The 21,199-nt window shown below is 42.5% G+C and overlaps 1 protein-coding gene across 4 annotated transcripts; it reads left to right on the top strand.

Moving 5' to 3' along the window:
* The first annotated feature begins 17 nt into the window (after window positions 1–17).
* Window positions 18–20,654, top strand: LOC109314843 (putative RNA exonuclease NEF-sp). Of its 4 annotated transcripts, none has more exons than XM_019542178.1 (19): window positions 18–228; window positions 2,950–3,071; window positions 4,195–4,321; window positions 5,549–5,636; window positions 7,076–7,225; window positions 7,397–7,485; window positions 8,291–8,406; window positions 10,037–10,175; window positions 10,770–10,864; window positions 12,042–12,144; window positions 12,756–12,892; window positions 13,513–13,621; window positions 14,110–14,220; window positions 14,326–14,463; window positions 15,468–15,560; window positions 16,144–16,363; window positions 17,153–17,355; window positions 18,110–18,219; window positions 20,443–20,654. In XM_019542178.1, the coding sequence occupies exons 1-19, from the start codon at window positions 97–99 to the stop codon at window positions 20,510–20,512; spliced, it is 2,352 nt and encodes a 783-aa protein (XP_019397723.1). In that variant the 5' UTR covers window positions 18–96; the 3' UTR covers window positions 20,513–20,654. The 4 variants fall into 4 exon arrangements, with proteins under 4 accessions (XP_019397723.1, XP_019397722.1, XP_019397724.1 ...); XM_019542177.1 differs by having other exon boundaries at window positions 2,950–3,080; XM_019542179.1 differs by lacking the exon at window positions 15,468–15,560 and having other exon boundaries at window positions 2,950–3,080.
* The last annotated feature ends 545 nt before the right edge of the window (window positions 20,655–21,199 follow it).

Here is a 21,199-nt window from a genome sequence, read left to right as displayed (position 1 = left end):
CAACGGCTCGCCGAGCGGGCTGTTGCCTGACGAGCCGGCTTGGCGCGGGGTAACCTGCTTCCTGCCCAGGGGCCCATTTCCCGTTACCGCCGGGGCATGGAGGAGGCCGACCGTCCGCGCGGCCCGGCGAGACCTCGCGAGGGTAGCGACAGCGCCGAGGACGCCCCCCGGCGGCGGGGAAAGAGGAGGCGGCCGGAGCCGGAGCGGGGCGGCTCGCGTGGGGCAAAGGTGCGCACGGGCCGGGGCAGAGTGTGGCCCTTGCCCCGGAGCGGCGCGGCCGCCCGGGCTGGGAGCGGGGCTGCGCCACGTGGTCTCCGGGGAGGCGGAAGGGGGCGCTCTGGCAGCCTTCACCTACCTGAAGGGGGTTGAAAGAGGTTGGAACTGGACTGCTCTCTGCGGTGGCTCAAGTTGCAGCAAAAGTTTAGGTTAGATATTAGGAATAATTTTCTCACCAGAAGAGTAGTAAATCACTGGAATGGGTTATCCAGAGAGGTGGCAGACTCTCCATCCTGGGAGGTTTTTAAAACCCGGCTGGACAAAGCCGTGGCTGGGATGATCTCGTTGGGGATGGTCCTGCTTCAGGCAAGGGGTTGGAGTAACTGACCTCCTGAGGTCTCTTTCAACCCTAATTTTCTGATTCCAGATGGATATTAGATGTAGATGTCTGCCATTTTATGGAAGCAGAGGGCTGGCTGTTCCCCTTTAAAATGCTGCTGAGATTTTATTGCATTAGTTTATGCCCAAAAAGTAGAATTTTCTCACCTGTCGTCTGCCGCTAGTCACCCTGAGTCTTTGTCATCCCGGAGTTCTTTGGCGTGATCCAAAGCATGTACTGCTTGCAACCTAAAACATCTTCACGAGCAGTTAGGGCAGATTTAGCATGGGGACCTTAGTACCTGACTTCCACTGAAATCATTAGTTTTGGGATGTGTGAATCCAAGGGCAAAAGCCTGTAGCAGAGAAGGGTTTGGCCCCAGATTTCCCTGCACTGAACAGTTGCATCTTAGGGGTTTGTGACAGGCCCATCTCCAAGCAAAGGAAATTAGTTTATGATCGTAGACAAGTGTTACTAGATTTGATTAGAGCTAAGTGACTTTATCAGCTGGAAGTGATGATAAACTTGACTTCAACTAGGAAAACTTGCAGCCATGAATATCCACCTGAAAGTCCGTCATAAAAAAACTTTTCAACATCCACTCTCTGCCACTGTGTGACACAGGCCTATTTGTCACCTTCAGTGACATGGGGCTGCGCCCACCAAGTAACCTAGTGGCCTCCCACATGTGCAGAGTTTACAGAAAAGGTGATAACTGATTATCAGGGACAAATAATAAAAGAACAGGGACAGGAGTGCTGGTCAAAGGTTCGTAACAAGAGTGCCAAGGGGGGACACTGAGCTGAGCACACCGGACAGTGCCCTGAACAAGTCCAAGGAGCCAGTGGACACTGCCCAGTGATACTGTGCCTAGAAAGGGGAATGAACCAGGGCAAAGAAAGCAGCCGCAGATCCTTGGGGACCTTCCCAGCCAGAGCCTCCCTGGTCACATAGCCAGCTTGGCCAGGGCCAGGAGGAGGTTGACCAGGAGGTCCCAGGACTCAATGGGGCCGTGGACAGGGAGTGCATAAGTAAAGAGGCTAGGGGAACAGTGCAGCCAGCACCTCAGCGAGAGATTCTGGAGGACCATGTGAGAATAGTGGGCAAGGTGGATCTAAGGACCAACCCAGTAAGTGGCAGTTGTTCTGTTCTTAAATATATCTTACAAAAATCACAAAGATGAACATGATCTATACCAGTCAACCAGGCACTTTTGAAGTCAATGTGACCATACCAGCAATTTCAGACCAATGCTGTATCCAAATACCTCAGTGAATTTACACCTGTTAGAAGGTGAAGCAAGGTCATATGACAAACTCAGAGCTCTAATGGCACAATACATTTTTAGATATAACACTTAAAATTAGCATGATAGCCAACGTGTGAAAAGTTTAAGCACACTAACTGTGGAAGCTGAGTCTTATTTGCATCTAATTAGAGGCTGGAAGACCTGCCAAGTTATCTTTGAACCTGAAACTGTTGCTGGCTGTTTTGTAGATTTCTAATTACAGCTCATCTAAACAGTAGTGTCACTGCATGTTTGTCCACCCTGGAATGAAAGAAGAGAAGCAATTAATTATGAGTCAACTGATGTAAGAATTGCTTTACTTAAAAAAAAACCCAAAAAAAAAAACCACTTGAAGCTCATATTTTGTGATCTTGTTTCTTATTTTATATTTAAGTGGTTTTAAAAGATGTGCCAACATTATTCTGTGTTAGCAGATTTTACTCATTCAATATAATATGACAAAGGGCATGTTAACATAATGAAGGACTTGATATTTTATCTCGCGGCAGAGGGTCAGTGCCAGACACATGGGCACTTCTGTGCTAGCGCAGCCCAGGCTGGGCCTAGAGTTGGGGCTACCCTGCTATATGACCTGGGGTGTGGTCCTGGGTTTTGTTAACAGCAGGTATGACTGGGTGACCCCCTTCAGAGGCCAATTCAAACCCATACATGTGACTGTCGGGTCACAGGGCAGCAGGATTATCATCCCCAATACATGTGTTGCTGGCTCTTTTGCTGTTTGCTGGCTAGTACAGGCCTCTCTTCCTACTTCACAGCCTTGGAGACTCTTTAGCTTTTTAAAAAATCAAAGTTTTCAAGAGCAGTTAGGGTTTCAACTTTAAGGAAGAAAGGAAGGGTGAGTCAGCTGAAGATTAGGCTACAAGGTATGAATTATTTTCCAGGGCATGTTGTATGTGAGAAGATACGGTATTATCTATTTTAAATGTTCTTAATACCTATGTAGACTGCGAAGGGCCACTTTCATCCTAATCCCTTGCCTTTTTTACAATGAACACTGTTGCTTGGTACACATGAATGGTTCTTCACATGGGCTTACCTTTCTTAGGAGAAGAAGGCACGCTTGTCAGCAGAATTGTTTGGTGAGGACTGTGAAATCAGCCATGATCAGGTGTATGAGTTCTTAAAGTATGCAGCTTTGGGAAAACATCACAATGCAGCTCAACCCAGGTATATAATGTATGTTTGTATTCTGGCAGCAGTTTCATAGATTTCATAAACGTTAGGGCTGGAAGGGACCTTGGAAGATCATCGAGTCCAGCCCCCTGCCTCAGGGGCAGGAAGCCAGCTGGGGTCATAGGATCCCAACAAGGAAAACATTCAGGTTTCTCTTGAAAGCATTCAAAGTAGGTGCTTGAACCACCTCCAGTGGCAAGCCATTCCAGACCTTGGGGCTCAGACAGTAAAGAAGTTCTTCCTTATGTCCAGCCTGAAGCAACTTGTACTGCTGCTAGACTACTGAAAGACCCATAGGTTAATGTTTTGTTTTTGGGGGGGTTTTAATGTACTTTGCAACAGTCACCATCCTGATCTTCACATATTACTGCATCTGTATGCATACTATATAACTCGAGCTGGCTGAAATACAGAATTTTCACTGTGAAAAAATTCACTGTTTTGGAACTTTGTTTCACTGAATTGGGGCAAAAACACCACTACATTTTTTTAACAGAACAACAGTTCCAAAAATGTACAGTGTCAGAAACATTAAAATGAAACAGTTCACAATGGAAAACGTTGGAACATTTTGTTCTATGCAATGTGCTGTCTTAAGTATCAAAATGACATTTTTCCAGCCTTTTTGACCTGAATTTTAGTGCCTCATTTAGAGTGTAAGAATATAGGCATCTTGGATGAGATAATGCCTGATGGCTACAGGGGAACTCAAAAACGAAACTAAATATTGAAAACAAAATACCTGATTTAATTTCAGGCTATTTAAAAATGGTTTTCAGCAAATACATTTTTGGCAATAAATTCTGCCAGAACTTTTTTCCTCCCAGATTTAACAGTCATAGCTTTATTTGGATGTTTTCCTATTCATATTTTTATACTACATGGAAAAAAGGCAAGTTGTGTCTTGGAGATGAATACTGTAGTAGAGCTTAGCTACACAGTGTCTTTGTCTTCTTCTGCATACGGAGGTCCTTATGTGGAGCAAAGGAGATGCATGCGAGTGAAATTCTGTTCTTGTTGGAGATGGTGGGAGTTATGCCTTTGATTTGTACAAGAATGGGACTAGGCCCACATTTTTAAAACTATTGTTAACTGTTTTGCTTTAATTTTGGTGCAGCTGGTGTCATATTCATCACCAAAGACACCTGGCTCGGGTTGTGGTCATTGTTCTACATGAAGTGAGCCAGCTTCACTTCTACAGGTTCTATTTACAGTTCAAACATCTCAGAAAGTCATTCCCGCATGTAAGTCTCAGCTTCATTTCTTTTCATTAGAGCTTGTTAGTCAATGATAAACATGTAGCATTATTCAGTTACTGCAATGAAATCATTCTCCTTGCAGTAAATGAAGACTTCTGATTTTCAGGGAACTAAGATAAAAGAATTCCTCTCCTCCCTACTTCTGCTAATGCAGAAGCAAAGGACTAATCTCTGCTGTTTATGGCTTGCAGCTTTTAAAGCTTTAAAATGTGAAATTAAGTATTTCAGAATTATAATGTTTTTCTCATCTTACAATATCCTCATTGTCCTGAAATGTCTCAGATTTAAGGCTCATACTCAGTTATTGTTAGCAGAAATCGGCCCTTGTGTTAATTTATACTACCTGAAAATCTGGCCCTGAATATTTGCCAGCTGTGCTGAGTCGTACAGTAACAGTTCCTCTCATTTCTTGGAAAGAATACTGCCAATGTAAAGCGCAGGAGTTTTTTTAAGTTGCCTGCCTACATTTCAGTTCTTTTATAAATCTGTTAATACTAAGAAATGTCTTTTGAATCACTAGAATCTTAGAAAATACTTCTATAACTGCAGCAAATGCAAGTCTCTAATTTACAGCAACTTCTAAACTTTCCAGGAGGAAACAGCCATCAGTTTTATTTCTACCAGTGAGTCTTTCCTCCTCTGGAAAGTTAAAGCTGTACAGTACTGTGATGACTGAGTAGATACAGAAGCATCCTGTATTTTTCTGCTAAATCATTGTGATGGTTCTTTGAAAATTCATTTTTCTTTTTAAGAAATAGGAGCCACCCTCAGCTACATAGACAGAGGGAGGAACTGCATTGCCCAGTTGCCCCTGTTTATTTTCTCTCTTTTAAAAAAGGTGAATAACATTCACTGCCTCTGGGTTCTTTAACTACCCTTTTAGCAACAGTAACCAAAATTCTAATTAAGAGTATAGTGTGTAAGTTATGCAGACTCTGCGTAGTGACTGATGCATCATACAGTAGCTAGTGTAACAAGTTATTTGCAAACGACTTGTTCAGTGGAAAAAAATTGCACTGAAATGACAAAGTCGGTGTTCTGTGTCCAGTTTCCCCAGGCTCAGTATATGTAATCCTTGCCTGAATTTGATGGAATTACACCAACACTGAATCTGGTATTTTGATGAGATTTAAGGATAAAGTGACAGTATTTCATAATATTGTACTTTCTTTTGTGCTTTAGTCATCTAACACTTTTTTTTTTATTGTTAAGAGATTCAGTTTACCGCCTGATTCAGCTAATTTTATAGCCAGCATGTGCAGAGAAGGAGTGAGTGCAAAACACCATAACAGTGCACAAGGTATCCAGACAATATTTGCTTAAATATTTCTAAATATGATAGGAACTCATGTAATTGGAATACATTTCCTTCTTAAGCTAAATTGCGTTTTATGCACCAATACAAGATACAACTTAATTGCCAGTGGAACTCTGAAATAAACATCTCCAGCTAATTCTTTTGCTGATTTTAAAAATAAAAACGAAGGATGTTTAGCACCTCAAAATTGTAAAGGGGCCAATAGAGAAAGCAAATTTAGATTGTTACAAGCATTCAAAGTTGCATTCTAAAATGTATCTAGTAAAGGATACAGAGCACTGGAATGGATTCAGGCTCATTAGGAATTAAATTCCTTTTTCCCCATATTAGTTGTCTTCATGCTGATTAGTGAAGTGAGACAAACTATAGGTATATCAGCATTTTACTTTTTTGTTTTTATCTTCCCTGTGGTGCTAGTTCAGGGATGGGCACATTCTGTCTGGCCCACAGGGCCCCTAAAAAATTTAGAAAATTAATATTTATTTTCCCCTGGCTGCCTGTCATGCGGCCCTCGATGGCTTGCAAAACTCAGTAAGTGGCCCTCCGCCCGAAATCATTACCCAACCCGTGCTAGTTCTAGGAAACTCTAGGGCCTGGTTTTGCATGCTTTAGTCGGGGAAACTGCATGGAAGTCAATGGAAGTTCTTAGTGAATGGGCCTTTAATGTGGAAATTAGTTAAGATAATTTTGCAATTTATTGATAGAGTCCTAAAATCTGGGCAAAAAAGTAGTTTAGTCCTAGACTGGGGATATCATGAGAGTTTTTCCTGCAGTTTTTTTGAGTGTAAGTGACTAGGAATCCTAATAATAGGAAAGATGATTCACTCTGGATTAGGTCCTAGGTTCAGTTCCCAATTTACTTTATCACCATGAGCTGGTCATTTAACTCATTTTGTATACCCTTTTATTATCTGCAAAAATGGGGCTAGCACCTCCCAGAGAGATTACAAGGATTAAAACCATACTTTGAGAGAGACTCAAGTATGCCAATGGGTAGGTAAGAAACTGGACAGTTAAATTAAGCATTTCAATCGCTTCTTTTTTTAAAGCAGTAGAATGCAGTCCTAATACCACTGAAGGGAAAAAGATAACTTCTTAGAACAAGGTAGTGGCAACAATCATTCTTCATATAACTAAAACTCTAAAGCAATTACCCTTGCTTTTTACATATTGCTTATGTGAAGGAGATGCATCACTACTTCCCCTACTTTGTAGCTAGGTGAAGTGACTTGCTTAGGTCACCTACCAGGGACAATAGCAGAACCAGGAATAGAAGTAGGTTTAGTGCTCCCAGGAGCACTGCCTCCCACTGGTGTGAAATGCCATTAGTGTACATTAGTGACAGCAGCTTTCCTGTTGCTTGGGAATAATATATGATCTTTTTTGCCACTTTTTGAATACACAATTGTTTCATATTACAGCGTCACCTCATGTCTTCAATGGACATATCTTTAAGAGCACCAGCTTGGAACAAGACCCTACTGTTCAGAAATATGGAGAAAAAAAACATGGTCTTACCACCTACACTCTAACGGTGCAAGAGATGAAAGAAAATAATTATCCTTTAGAAGGTCAGGCTATTTTGACAGTAAATTTGAAGACCTCCTATGTTTTTCAGTGGGATTTGGGGAACACAGGCTCTATATTAACTCATCTCCAGACTTTTCTTAGCCTTTGTGCATCAAGTTGCACATAAGAGGTTACCTCATCTTGTTCTCAGACATCTTTATATTTCTTCTTAGGATTGCCTGGGTGTCTACATTTTGTCCACACTGAATGCAACAGCCCAAGGACAGACAGCAGCCCCCTCTTTGGGTTGGATTGCGAAATGGTATAAAAATATCTGTAGTTGTAAGGGGGGTAGGAAGTCCGTTACATGACCTCTGCCTGATCCAACAGGCCAACTGCTCTGTTCTAGAATACACCTACCAGGAGAGATACAGTAGGAAAAGCATCCGCTACCACCTGGCAACAACAGTTCTTTCTGCGGTAGTGCGAGTGGAGCTGTGCTGTTGCAGCAGTGGGAGAGTTCTCAAGAAATGGCAGTGTAGACAAGGTGCGTGTGTGAACTCCCCCAGCTCAGAGCAGTGCTTGGCTCTGCAGGGATTCTCAGCACAGCAGAATGCAGAAGAAAGGACAGGTGGATCCATTGCAAGGCAGATGCTCTTGGTCCCTGTAAAGGAGACATGGTGAAGATCTTGGAGCTGCTACAAGCTTTGCTTCCTTAAGGAAAAATTTCTTTTCATTGCATCTCTCCACTCTCCATTTCAGCTATCCTGGATTTACCCCTGGGTACAGTTCTAACTGCAAGAAGCAGCAGTAAAATGCAATTAGCTGGGGCTTTCAGGGGTATGAAGTACAAAATGACCTTGTGACATCAGGTCTCCCTCCTCAAGATTTACTCTGATTGGATGCACTACACTTGTAACAGGCATCAAACAATCAACATCTGCATTGTTTAAAAAAAAAAGATGCTCAGTAACAAATGGACAGCTCTCTAGACAGGACATTGGATTAATGATAAGCTACTGCAGGCAGGGTGGGCTTTAATCAGTGAGTGCATGTCAAACAATGGAATGGCAGCAAAATCATTTCTGATCTGTGACCAGTGTCTCTGCCATTTTATAATTTGACAGTGCCTCACTACGAAGGGGAACGAAGTCACCCGAGTCTCACTGGTGGATGCACAGGGTCAGTGCCTCCTGGATGAGCTTATAAAACCTGAGACCCAGATTCTGAACTACTTTACCAGGTATCCTGCCTAGAAAGGTCCTATACACCTTCTTACTTTAACGCTTAAAAGCCATTCAGCCTGAGCCTGCTTCATGTAGTCTTTGTAAACCTTAGCTACAGTTGTAGTTTCGTGGTAAATATAACTTCTGTGCCTTTCCATGGGAGTTGCCTGTTCTGTTTCAACTAATGTTAAAACAAACAGTTTACAAAATGTAGATATTACCCCACATTGGATACACTTGTCTACTATACAATCCACTGGATCTTGGCAGAGGGTTAGAGCTGCTATGCAGTGTTTAAAAAAAAAAAAAGCCTGAGTTACAGGTTAGTGAAACATAGTGCAGGTTACTTTTTTACTCTTGGTTGTAGAATAGAATATAGCGTTAGTAACAACAAGGAGGCTGCAATCCAGATCTATCTGCTCTGGGGCTCTGTTTACTCATGTAAAAGGAGAGGGACTTTGTCCAAGCTTCCATTTCTAGTGTGGAGACGCCTAAAAGTTTCACAATGAAACCAGGCAAAAAACTCAAGCTATATTTCCTCCAAAACTTTCATATCTGACCTAGTTTCAGACTGCAGCACAAAGGCCCTCCCTCTCACGCTCCCTGTAAGGCCCCCTCTACACATGGTAGGTGTTGAGCAGTTAACTGGTTAATTGTGCAATTATCTTAAGACCAGCCAAATGTGCAGAGTAGCTGTCACACAATAAAAAGCTCCAACCAGCTATTAATTAGACCTTGAAAACATGTACTAAATTTATAACTGGTTACTATCAAGCTTTAATTTGCACATGTAGCAGGATCTCCCCTACAGTTCGGAGGCCCGTCAGCTGACAGGGCTTCCAGCTACCAGGGTGTACCTTGCCCCGTGTGAAACCCCCAAACCCTGGGGATTGCAGCTACCATGATCCCCAAGGCCTAGGGGTGCCTGAAACTCCCCAGCCCACAAGGGGCTCTCAATCCCAGCTATGCCTCATGCAGCAGGGGCTGAGAGCCTCACAACTGATGGGTCTTTCACTGGCCTTACACACAGCCAGGACCAAGAGACCCTGCAACTAACAATCAGTTGCAGGGCTTTCAGTCCCAGCTGCATGTGAGGCACAGCCAAGGCTGAAAGCCCTGTCAGTTGTGGAGTTTTGGCCCTGGCTGTGTGTAGTCCCTGTAGCTGGGAGACCCCTCAAAGGCAATAAAATTCCCCTTGCGCTGGCAATAAGGTATGATTGGATCTAACGTGCAATCTCACAATCACGCCTCGTGCCATACGCGTGTAGCATGGCACGAGGCACAATATGTGGATCACACATTAGATCCAATCGCACCTTTACCTGAATGTGTAGAGGTCTAAGTCTCCTTGATCCAATCTGATCATTTACCTGGGTAGTTTTGACAGGAATGGAACTTAATCATTTATACAAAGGTTTGTATCAAGAAAGACAAGCTTCTACAGAGGCCGATACAATCCTAGTGCTATTAATTTAACATCAGTTTCACCATGTCCTCACAGAGGCATTTAAACAGGAAGCCACAGCTATAATCCTGTGCTATACCATTATAGTTATAGTTCATTTATTTCACTTGTCTTGCTCGAAATGCTTTTTAATAAACAGTTGCTAATGTTTTGGTTTGCCTCTTACAACTTCTGCTTTGAAGATACTCAGGAATCACAAGGAAGATTCTTCTTCCAGTGAAAACCAAACTTGCAGACGTCCAGGACAAACTAAAGAAATTGCTTCCCCATGATGCAATATTGGTGGGTCACTCTTTAAATGCTGACCTCCGAGCTTTACAAGTAAGTGTGCTCTTAAATGCATTTTCTCCACTCCCTTTACCTGCTGCTTTCATATCTAAAACCAAAACAATTCCACAATATATTGTAACTGTTTATTACTACCAGCCTTTCCCTAAGATGGGGTTAAGGCTCTCCAAGAGAGATGCGTTACCAGATCGGATGTTCAAGAAACACAGAAGTTGTAAAACTAGAAAGCTGTATTTCAAAAGTGCAAGTCTGTCTACAATAGATTGGCCTGTGACTGCTCCTTTCCCAGACCTCCTGGAAGGAGCACAGAGCCTGAAACTTGTTACTTCTCTCTCCAGATTATACAAATTGGTCCACTAAGGATACTCACGCTTTGCCAGAAGTAGATGAAACTCCAGGTGTATCCCTCTTTCTTTCCTTCCATTTGCTTGCTAGGAGCCATTCATATTTTTACCCCAACACAACTGTTAAGTCTTTCCTATGGTAAATTTAAGTGACCATAAAATGCTCTGGGATGACTGGATCTGAGCACCTTCTGCTAGTTTGTTTAGAAGAAGGGATTGCAGGCCAGTCCTATGACACCACTGTTGTTCTTAAATCATATTAGTCATGTTTCCTCTTCTCCAGATGATCCATCCCAGTGTTATTGACACTTCATTGCTTTTTGCCAGAAGTGGAGGTCGAAGATTCAAGTTAAAATTCTTAGCAAAAGCTGTTTTAGGGTAAGTGTCTTACAGTGCTCCTCTTGTGCTTGCCAATGGGGAGCATATGGCTTTATCAGTTAACTTTTACACCTGAATTACCAGTTTCTTAAAACTTGGAAAGAAATCAGATCACGCATGTGTACAAAATATATGCGCTGAATAATTAGCCATGCTAGCACTGCCTTCATTTTTCAGCCGTCTTCCTACACACACACACACACACACCAATTTAGGTGAAAACATAAGACTTATCAAAAGTCCACTTAGCCCAGTATTTTGTCTCGGACAGCATCAAACAGCAGACACTTTAGAGGAAAAACAGAAGCAAAACTTGTGTGAAGTAATCCATTTCCTGTCAAGATTAGGACTTTTACATGGTGATTTATACATACACAGTATATATCTAAATGGATACGACAAAGAAAGACTCTTTATCTGTACTTTACAGATAGGAAGTTGAAGCACAGAGCAAATAAGTGACTTGCCTAAAGTAATACGGGGAATTTGTGACACGAGCAGATTTGCTGAATCTTGCTCCAGTGCATTAACAGCAGGTCTGTTCTTTTTCTAATTGGGCATAATTGCAATGTGCTAAATCTTATCCCTAAAAAGCAAAGATATGGTATAACAACTCTGGAGTTTATAATTCACATGAATTACTCAAAGGCTTATCACGAATTAGCAAGAGTGTGCTGATACAGAAAAGTAAGGATAATCCATCATAAAATGTGCTTTGTTAATTTGACAAGATTAGATTTAGTGGTTACTGATATTCCAGCCCTCAGTTGACAGCATATTTTGTAGGAATAAGGTATTCCATAGTAGCACAATAACTTTCTACAATTAAATTCTCTGTGAGAAATAGGAGATTGCTATTTGCCTTCACCATCCATGCTTTATTAGTTATGCTACCACATAGTTTGCAAAGGTGCATCAAAGCATGATGTATGTGTATCACTGTATCTATGACATCTTTAGCATCCAAAATGTAAGCATTGCAATAAGGTTATACTATGGAGGCTTTATGGAACATTTCATGAGAATGGCAACTCACAGAATTGAAATATAACAAACTTGCTGTGAGGAGAAAAATAAGTCACCTAAAACAAGTTACAAGGCTTAAAAAATAAAAGGTAAGCTACTGTGTATTCTAGAGTGAGGAAAAAGTGATAACTTGCCTATACTGACATTTTAGGAAGGAAATTCAGTGTGAAAACAAGCTTGGTCATGATCCAACAGAAGATGCTCAAGCTGCACTTGAACTGGCTCAATACTTCATTAAACAGGGGCCTTGCAAGGTTTGAAATTATGTTGTTGTTGGTTTCAGTTTGGGGGGGTGGGGTGTGTCTTAAAGACCTTCATGTCAAAACACATTTTATAGGCTTCATAAAGAAAATTTTCATGTTGACTACTAGTTGCTTTTATGTTTAATTGATGTAGTTTTGATCTTGGGTCCTGGGCTGCAGTCTGGGAAGATAATTGTTTTGGACTTTGCTGAAACTACTAATATGAGAAGAATTAGGAACGTATTACTTAGATCAGCATTGAGGATCTAGGGGAGGACCATTGCCCACTAGTGGAGTACATGGGAATTTGAATAAATTTCCATTTTACTAGAACTTGATCAGTCTCCAGGCATGGTCCAGTACATATATATAAAAATCTCGTATAGTGCGTCTCTTCCCTTTGACTGTATTTTCCCCACTTGTTTTCAGTTCTTTGTCTTGGATTTTAGCCGTCTTAAGGCACCTGCTCATTACTGCAGTGGATTGGCTATTTGTACAATTCCATCCCTCAAGTCTTTAGTTTCATACTCCAAGAGATGTCTTAGATTGAGTTGATGCTTGTGGTACTGTATGCTTCAAAGTAACCTTGAAGAATTAGTTATTACCAATGTGTGTATCTCAAGGTAGAAGAACTAAACTTGGAGACACTGCTAATTGCCCAAAAAGCGAGTGAGATCTCACAACAGAAGTCCACCTTGTACCTACAGCTGAACAGAGTCCAACAGCAATCAAGTGAGGGTTCCAGCATACCCCAGCTATGGTAATAGGACTTTCCACACCCCAGTCATCTACATCACTGGATTTAGTTCTTTCTGAAATTATATTGTAATATGCTTTATTTTCTGTCAATATTTCTCCTTCCCATTAGTAATTTTCAACAGGAAAAAATATTTTATGAAAGAAATCACTAATCTAATAGTTTTAAATTTTAAATCTTAGTTTTGATATCATGATTTTTGTAATTTTCTTTACACAGTAAAATCCCTGTTATCTAACATGAGTAGGGAATGAGTGGTGCTGGTTATGTAAAAATCCCAGTTACCCAAGGCAGATAATGTGGAGCGGGGGGGGGGGGGCGGTGCGCACGCACGCACGCATGGCGGCAACTGCACACAGAGCAAGGCAGGGTGGCAGCTGCATGCAGAGCAGCAGCAGCACAGGGTGGTAGGTGGCAGAGACAGTGGCTGCCACATGCAAGCTTTCCCCCTTCCCCCTGTATTCAGAGATAATTGTTTTCAGACCATGACAAATTTAGTTCTTAAAAATCTTTTAAAACCTTCATATTTGAATTCAACAACTACCTTTCTTGAAGATTTCTAACTTGGTTAAATGTAGATTAGTACTCAGTTACTTTGACTTGCATGTTCTTCTCTTTGTTAGTTTTTTAGATTCTTTGCGCTTGGCTGGCCAACAAACCCTCCTTTTGGGCAGACAGGACCTAGCCTCCCCTGGTTCATGTCAGAATGGCCCGAGACCTTCAAACAAGCAGGTTTGTTGCCAACATGCGTCTAATTGTCAGAGTTCTTCACATTCTCAAGCATGTTTTTCTTACACTTAAGGAGTTGGGTATTAGTTAATATTGAGCAAAAGTCCCAATACCTCACCATCTAAGTCAGTTTGTCATCTTTAGAAATGCACTAGGGTACTGGTTTGTCCGGCAGCGTGTCCATTTTGCAAAGCAGGAAACTAGAATGACAGAGATGAAGTGACTTACCTCAGGGCACCCAATGTGACAGTCAGAACTGGGAATGAGAATCCCAGTGCAGTTGTGGAATCTCCATCCTGGGAGGTTTTTAAGACCTGGCTAGACAAAGCCTTGGCTAGGATGATATAGGTGGGGATGGTCCTGCTTTCAGCAAAGGGGTTGGACTAGATGACCTCCTGAGGTCCCTTCTAACCCTAATTTTCTATGATTGTAACTAGAAGTTTCTGTCCTCAGTTGACAGTTATTATATGTGAATTTTCCCTTCATTGTAGATTCTTCAGAGAGCCATAGAAGAAGTTCCCCTGTCCTCCTTCAGTGTCGTTCAGTTTAGTTTGCGTTCAAAGCATGTCGTACCTGCCCTCGTAGCTGGTATTTGTGAAAAGGTAACATGCTTACCTCACAGTGTTCTTTGATGTTGAGCTGAGAGAGAATCAGTTCCCTTCAACTTTGGTCATTAAAATCCTTACACTAAATTTGTTTTCCTACAGATGAGAATCAAGTTGGGTGACTTGCTGACTCTTTATGCGGGCCCATTTGGTAAAGATTTTTGCCTGAAGTCTGTAAAGAAAGAATTTAAGAAGTATGGTCCAGTTCGATCACTGACTGTCATCACTGAAACACAGCAGGTGAATAATGAGACCTGAGCTGGGATTCTCCAGTGATCTTGTTTTGTCGAGGGTGGGGATGAACAAATTAAACACTGGTTGTTCTGCTTGCTTGGCAATATAATCAGCAGCCACAAGGGTTTGGTGTGGAAAAGCCATTATAGACAATGACAAGAATAAACACAGCTAATGTGGCTTAACTGTGCTGTTGGACCCATCTCTAATAAACGTGGCCTTTCAGAGGAGCTACAGCATTAAGGAGCCCAGGGTAGGAATCCCAGCCTCGTACTCGGCAATGGGGAACTTCTGAGATTCTCTCTTATTTGTAGAGAAAAGCAAGCTGGAATGTGAAGGCCTGTAATGTGCAACAGTAATGCTGTGAATTCTTTAAAATATAAACTAGGTATATCTTCACTGTTACATATACAGCATATAGCATACTCTGTTTAAGTGCATAGCTTCAGGACTGAAACTTTCCCTGAGTATCTGCTTAACCAACCATAATGTAAGCTATTAAGAAGTAATAACTCTTACAGGGGTTTAGACCAGATGACCTCTGAAGTTCCTTCCAACCCTGTGATTCTACAGTCCATAATACATAGTGCTGTTGTATTAGGAACCCCAAAACTAACCCGATCCCACCAGAGTCAAGGCCTCTGGCATCAGCCTTTTGATAGCTACTTCCCCCTTCATGTCATCTGGCTCAATTATGTGGTTAAACAGAGTACAATTAACATTGCAACCTAACTAATAAGTTCAAAAGATGCTGTGCAGTTAAGCTGTTTATGCATGCAACCAACACACACACTGCAGATAGCTGAGATTTGTTGTGCATGCATAGGGGAAAGACTAGGACTGGTGTTGGACTATGCAGTTAAGTATAATATGCACTTATCCAGTATGCATGTAAGTGGAATCTGATAGTACAGATTAGTATGACATCCTCCTAATGTGCGATAAAAGTTTACTTGAAAGGGATATTGTGACTACAGTAGAGATTCAAGTGTGATGCTTCCTTTTTAAAGCCCCACATCTGTATCCAGTATGAAGTACTAGAGGCTGCCCAGCTTGCTCTGGAGAGTCTGAATGGAGCTGAAATTGCAGGATCCTGCATTAAGGTATTGAAAACACATGGCAAAAAAGATTATTTAAAATATCAGCCTACAGTAAAATAGGAGCTTGGTGTGATTAGTCTTTTCTGAGTGGCCTCTGCCCATGTACCAGGTGCACACAACTAAAGTGTTGGGTGGTGCCTGGGAGTGCCTGCTGGAGCAGTCATGCTCCCCCTTCCTGTTTCCAGGAAGCATAGTTCTAAGAAGGGGCCTGGTGCTCATGTCATTTCAGTGTCTTTGAACCTGATCTCAACCTTGCTGAGATCAGTCTGGTGGTGATCTCTCAAATGTATGTACTCAGTCATTCTGTACAATAGGTTCTTACCATCTAATTAGAATTGAGGCATTCAAGCAGAAGTATCTGTCCCAATACTGACCTGGGTTAGTGCCAGAACAGAGGAAGGTTTATATGGATGCAGATGTAATCTCTCTCATTCTACAAACTTATTGGTTAAGTTATTTTTGCCTCCAGAAATGCATCTATTTCCAAATAGAATTAGAATTCCTGAGCATTGATTTTGAAGTCTGTTCACTCAGTCCATGATTCTGCTCAGACATGTTAAACCTATTCCTGTTCAATGTTTCCCAGGTTCAGAGGCCTGTCTCTGCAGTTACATTAGATTGCAACACCTTGATAAAGGAGCTGGAAATGGATGTTGAAAATGAAAGGGTAATTTATATGGCAGGAGTAAAGAAAAGCCTAACAGAGACAGACTTGCAAGAAAAATTGAGTCAACTGAAAGACCTGAAAGCTCTCTTCTTGCCTAGAGACCATAAAAATGGGAAGCGCCAAAGTTACTGTTTCCTGAGTAAGTACATGTAGCATGCAACACCTGCATTCTGTAAATAATTTGTGCCTGGGATTCCAGCTGATGCCAGTGTGGTACTGTGTGCAGAGTAGCTTCCCATTACACCAGGGATAAGCAAAATGCAGCCAGCGGGCCAGACGCGGCCCGCCAGGCCATTCTATCCAGCCCGCAGGGCCCCTAAAAATTTAGAAAATTAATATTTAATCTGCCCCTGGTTGCCTGTCATGCAGCCCTCGATGGCTTGCCAAAACTCAGTAAGCAGCCTTCCGCCCAAAATAAGTGCCTGCCCCTGCACTTCACCCACGTGGTTCCAAATCTGTCACACTGTTGCTACTGGAACATATTTAGGTATTTACTAGTCCCCTCTTATCTGTTGCTGTGTTTGGTTTTAAATTTACTGCTAGCAACAGATGCTTTTGAAAAGGTTCAAGCACTCTCTATTAGTATCTCCTTCAACCAGATGGGTGCCAAGGTGCAAACAGGTTCCAACACTGAACTTCCTCCGACTGTTTTGCAAAGTATCGTGTCAAGACACTCATCCAGTAAGTTGAATTCTTTGCAGTGCACCTACCTAGAGCTGGATGAAGGGCGGAACATCTGATAGTAGGATTAAAGCCTCAGATTCTACAGGGACAGTATTCCTCGCATGGACTCTTGAGATTCTAGTTCTGGTCTCCCACATGCTGGATCTTGGCCGTTAGCTGCCACTCTGCTCTGCAGGCAGCCGCTTGTGGGTGTGTTTGGGGGCGGCGAGGTAATCACTGACCTAGGGGGCTTGTTTCTTTTAAGAATTCCGAACTGCAGAAAGTGCTTCAAGTGCACTTGAGGTTATAAAGAAATGGGCAACTATGGGCAGCAAACTGAAAAGCAGAAGAGCTCTCACTCCTAGCCACCTCAACCAATGGATTAATCACATGGCTCATCAGGGGACACAATCGCTTCAGGAAGGAGAAAGTGTTCTATGCATGAAAAAGAAGCAGGTCTCTATATGTGTAAGTTAAAAGCCTAACCTACTCTTTCCTTAGCTTTTTACTTACCACACAGTAGTGGACTGAATAGAGCTGCGGGAGCCAGGATTCATATTTTCACTGTAGCTCCATCATTGGTTTTGTGCAGCCGTGGACCAGATTAACTGGAGATCCCAACGTGTAAAATCGGGTTACCTCAGCATGTGGCAGACAGGTTGTCAGAGATTAATATTTGTGAAGGCAGTCTGAAGACAGAAAGTGCTATAAAGCATGACAATATGAAAGTTGTTTAACCTGCTGTTTAACATTAGAATTGTGTATTGCTACACACGAATACACATTTTAAAAATGAAGATATCTGTGGAGCAAGAAGGATGGGGGAAGAGAACTGAAAAAGAGGATTATGTACCGTAAGGGTGACATAAAAGAAGAGAGATCTTGTGGTCAAGAACCCTTGAAACAACAAACCAGTCCAGTTAACTTTAGTCTCACTTTTACTGGAGAAAGTGGCAGGCAATTGGTTAATAGTCCCGTGATTCTCCCTTAACCGGTAGTCGTGGTGCTTTAATGCCAATATGAAGAGACTACCTACAAAATAACAGATTCTTGAATCCACATTGCCAAAGATCACTAAGCTAATGGTAGCTTGCATGTTTTTTTTGCTGTATTTCCTAATGGACAATAAGCATACTTCCCCTTTTACAGTAGGGCTCTGCTTCTGATACAGCTTACTGTCTTGCACCTTAATACTAGCTCCACTTTGTTCTGCCTGATCCAGGAGCAAGACCTAAGGGAAAAACTGAAGAAGTTAGACTGCAGAATCAAAAAGCTTTATAGAAGCCTACAGAATAATACACTTTGTGTCGTTCTGCTGCCAGGCACGAACAGGTAATAAGATTTACAAATTTTGTACAAAGAGGTCAAGAAAAATGTGCTACCCAGCAAGTCAGTCTTGCACATTTAGATTACTGATAAAGTTAAAACTGGTCAAGAAGTGTTCCTGCATCTTACTTCAGTCACTGAACATCTGTCTAGTGATTAAACAAGACTTGTTCATGAGGCTTCACCATCTAATTTCAGTGCCAGCTTGTCAGATGCTCTTAGTTGGGATGGATTCTCAGCATTCCCAAGAGATTAGAATAAATTCCGTTTCCACCTAAAGTGGCCATTGCTATTATGAACCAGAAATAATCAAATCTCATTTTTAGCCAAGGGGAAGGTTGCCAGGCACCTACTTATTTAATGAAATCTTCCCTTTATTCCCCAAATTCAATGGCCCCTGTTCCATTCAGGAACCCAGGGTTGTCAGATTTCTGTATCTTTGTTTTTGCCAATTCACTGTTGCCAGCAGGAAAGGCACAACTCCCTTAGAGATCCAGAGAAGGAACCAAAGTTCAGCATTGGTATAAGAGAAAAGTACATGCACTGGAATTCAGGAGAGGGCAGGGCAGTGCTGAATGAATCCTGACCTGTCTAGACAGACTTCTGTGGCCCACAGCAAAAGGATCAGCCAGGAGAGCGGTCCTGGAAGGCTGCTTCAGCCAAATGCACCAAACCAAATGAATGTTGGAGTTAACACAGATCAAGGTCCTTTCATTTCCTTTCAAGTTTCCAGGCTAGAGTTGCAGCATTCCCACTGCAGCTGCTTTGTTTAGATACAGGATATCTGCTATTGACACACATTGCATCACGAAGGGGAACCTATTGCAGCAGAACCCAGAGGATCCCCTGGCCTTAATTGGCTCTGCTTGGATTCTAGAGCCCTTCCTTGACTCACCTTTGGGGATCTCTCCACTGACTTCAGGGGACTGTGGATCAGGTCCGAAGCAGGAGAGACCATTCAGTTTTCTAGCCAAATTAAGCTTTGCCCTTGGCTTTCTGCCCAGGAGAGTGCCTTTCAGCCTCCATTTAAGCAAAGTAGCTTAACTTGTCATGCAAATTGACCGATATATTGGTTGCTCACTCAGCTGCACAAAAACAGTAGGGAGGCTGGCTGGCTCCTTGCTTGCAGCTCTCCTGCCTAACCTTGGTACAATACCAGGGTTTCAATTCCTTTCATTTTTCAATTGCTTATAATCAACCCCTCTGGTGTCTTTAAAGAGACTGGCTTAGCTGCTGTTAGCAGCACTAACAAATTGCCATGTTTTGCATTTGCGATAACTCAGCCCTGCTAGAGAAAAGCTGACTGATAGATGCAGCCTATTGAGTGTATTTGTTTGCTGAGCTCCACAGGGAATATGGCATTAGCCTAATCAGACAGAGGTAGTTAGCTGTGTTGGTCTTAAATCAGGCAGAAGGTAGGGTAGGTTTACACCTTCTATACAAACTAAATTGGAGATTGTTACCCTAATCGGCCACTGGGGATGCATGAACACAGGGATAAGCCTTCACAGGCTTTGGGGGGGGGGGGTTGTTTTTAATTGTTTCTGGTCCTGTCATAATTAACTTCTGCTGCAGATCCTGGTAGAAGTGGTTTTTGTGCATCTGAGCTATTATTTGGCAAGAGACCAACCTGAGGATAAAGACAGTACTGACCACCTGATCACTGTGAATTTAGTACTGTATTTTTCCCTATGTTATGTGGGAAAGACTTCACCTCTGGCCTAGCTCCCCATCACAGCTCAACTGGAGAGGTGAAGAGATTTCTCTGCACAGCCCCCCATATCCTCTGGGAGACCAGGTGCAAAGTCAGTGCTGGATTTACTCTCCACACTCTCCTGGTTCTGCCCAAAGCTAGTCAGCTAACTCAGCACTTCCAGGCTCAACTTCTACAGGGTCCCATCCAGGCCTGCGACCACCTACAGATGGTGAAGGAACCAATGCAATGCATGGAATAGGGCCATTAGCAGAACAGACCCGGTGAAGGGAATGACAACTGCAGACCAAAAACAAAGCGTGAACCGCTGCCTAGCCTTCAGGTTTTCCACTGCCTCAGCTTTTATTTGAAAGTAAGAGTTCTCAGGCTTCTCCGCAGAAGGGACAAGGGTCCTGGGTAGGTTTTAATATTACATTAGGTCACAAGGTAGCTCTGAGTCAAGCTTGCTAGCCTGTCCTGAAAACTGACTAGTGCTGTTCAGAAGCAGAAGTAACCCCCTCTTCTTTGCCTTGCAGTGTACACAGATCACTATCTGGCTTGGGCCTGATGGGAATAAAAGATGATGCTGGGAAGAGCATGTGCTAGACTGCCACATTTTAGCAGCCTTTTGTTAATGTTTTTAATAAGTTTAAATATTAATGTCTCCATGATGATCTTGTGCCTCAAGAACAAAAGGCTTCCCGTGTACGTTCTATCAAGTCTAAAAATAAAAGCTATTCAAAACTGTCACAGCAGCAAAATGTTTTCCATTAACCCTCGGTGTTTTGGTATGCTTTCCCCAACAGCTAGCCAGACTGAATGCTTGGGATGGTGTGTTTGTGTGAGCAGATAATGCTGAGAGAGAAGGAGTTTGTTAGTCAGTCAAGTTTGCCCAAAAGCTGAATGGCCCTGATGAAGCAAATATTTAATGCCGTTAAGTGACTTGTTAGGAAGAGGCAGTTGTCAGCTGAACAGCTAGTGCTGAACTCATCTGCACTGGCAGGAGAGGCCATTTGTCAGCTTGTACCTGTGAAGCACAAGAACTGTGCTGCTCTGGGACTTGGGCCTGTCCAATGAACTATTACGTTCACAGCAAAGTACTTTGTCCTTAGGAAGATGGAATTAGTGATTCACACTGCATGGGCTATTTTCATTCTGTAACTTGGTCTGTAGAGGAAGGAGTAAAAGCCATGATGGCACTAAATGGGCCTAATTCACTATCCCTTTGAGTGGGAAGCCACATTACAGCTGCTGCAAATGGACAAGGTGACAGCTTCCGGTGCAGTTTTTGGG

Source organism: Crocodylus porosus, unplaced genomic scaffold, assembly GCF_001723895.1.
Source record: "Crocodylus porosus isolate Cpor-Errol unplaced genomic scaffold, CroPor_comp1, whole genome shotgun sequence".
Taxonomy (NCBI): domain Eukaryota; kingdom Metazoa; phylum Chordata; order Crocodylia; family Crocodylidae; genus Crocodylus; species Crocodylus porosus.
Note: the sequence above shows the minus strand (reverse complement) of the source record. Positions and strands in the feature narration are given on the sequence as shown.

Excerpts from the sequence above, each read along its gene's own strand:
- LOC109314843 (XM_019542177.1), top strand. The coding sequence starts at position 97 with ATGGAGGAGGCCGACCGTCCGCGCGGCCCGGCGAGACCTCGCGAGGGT. Across the intron at positions 5,637-7,075 it reads ACACCATAACAGTGCACAAG|CGTCACCTCATGTCTTCAAT; the intron begins GTATCCAGACAA and ends TTCATATTACAG. Across the intron at positions 7,226-7,396 it reads AAATAATTATCCTTTAGAAG|GATTGCCTGGGTGTCTACAT; the intron begins GTCAGGCTATTT and ends ATTTCTTCTTAG.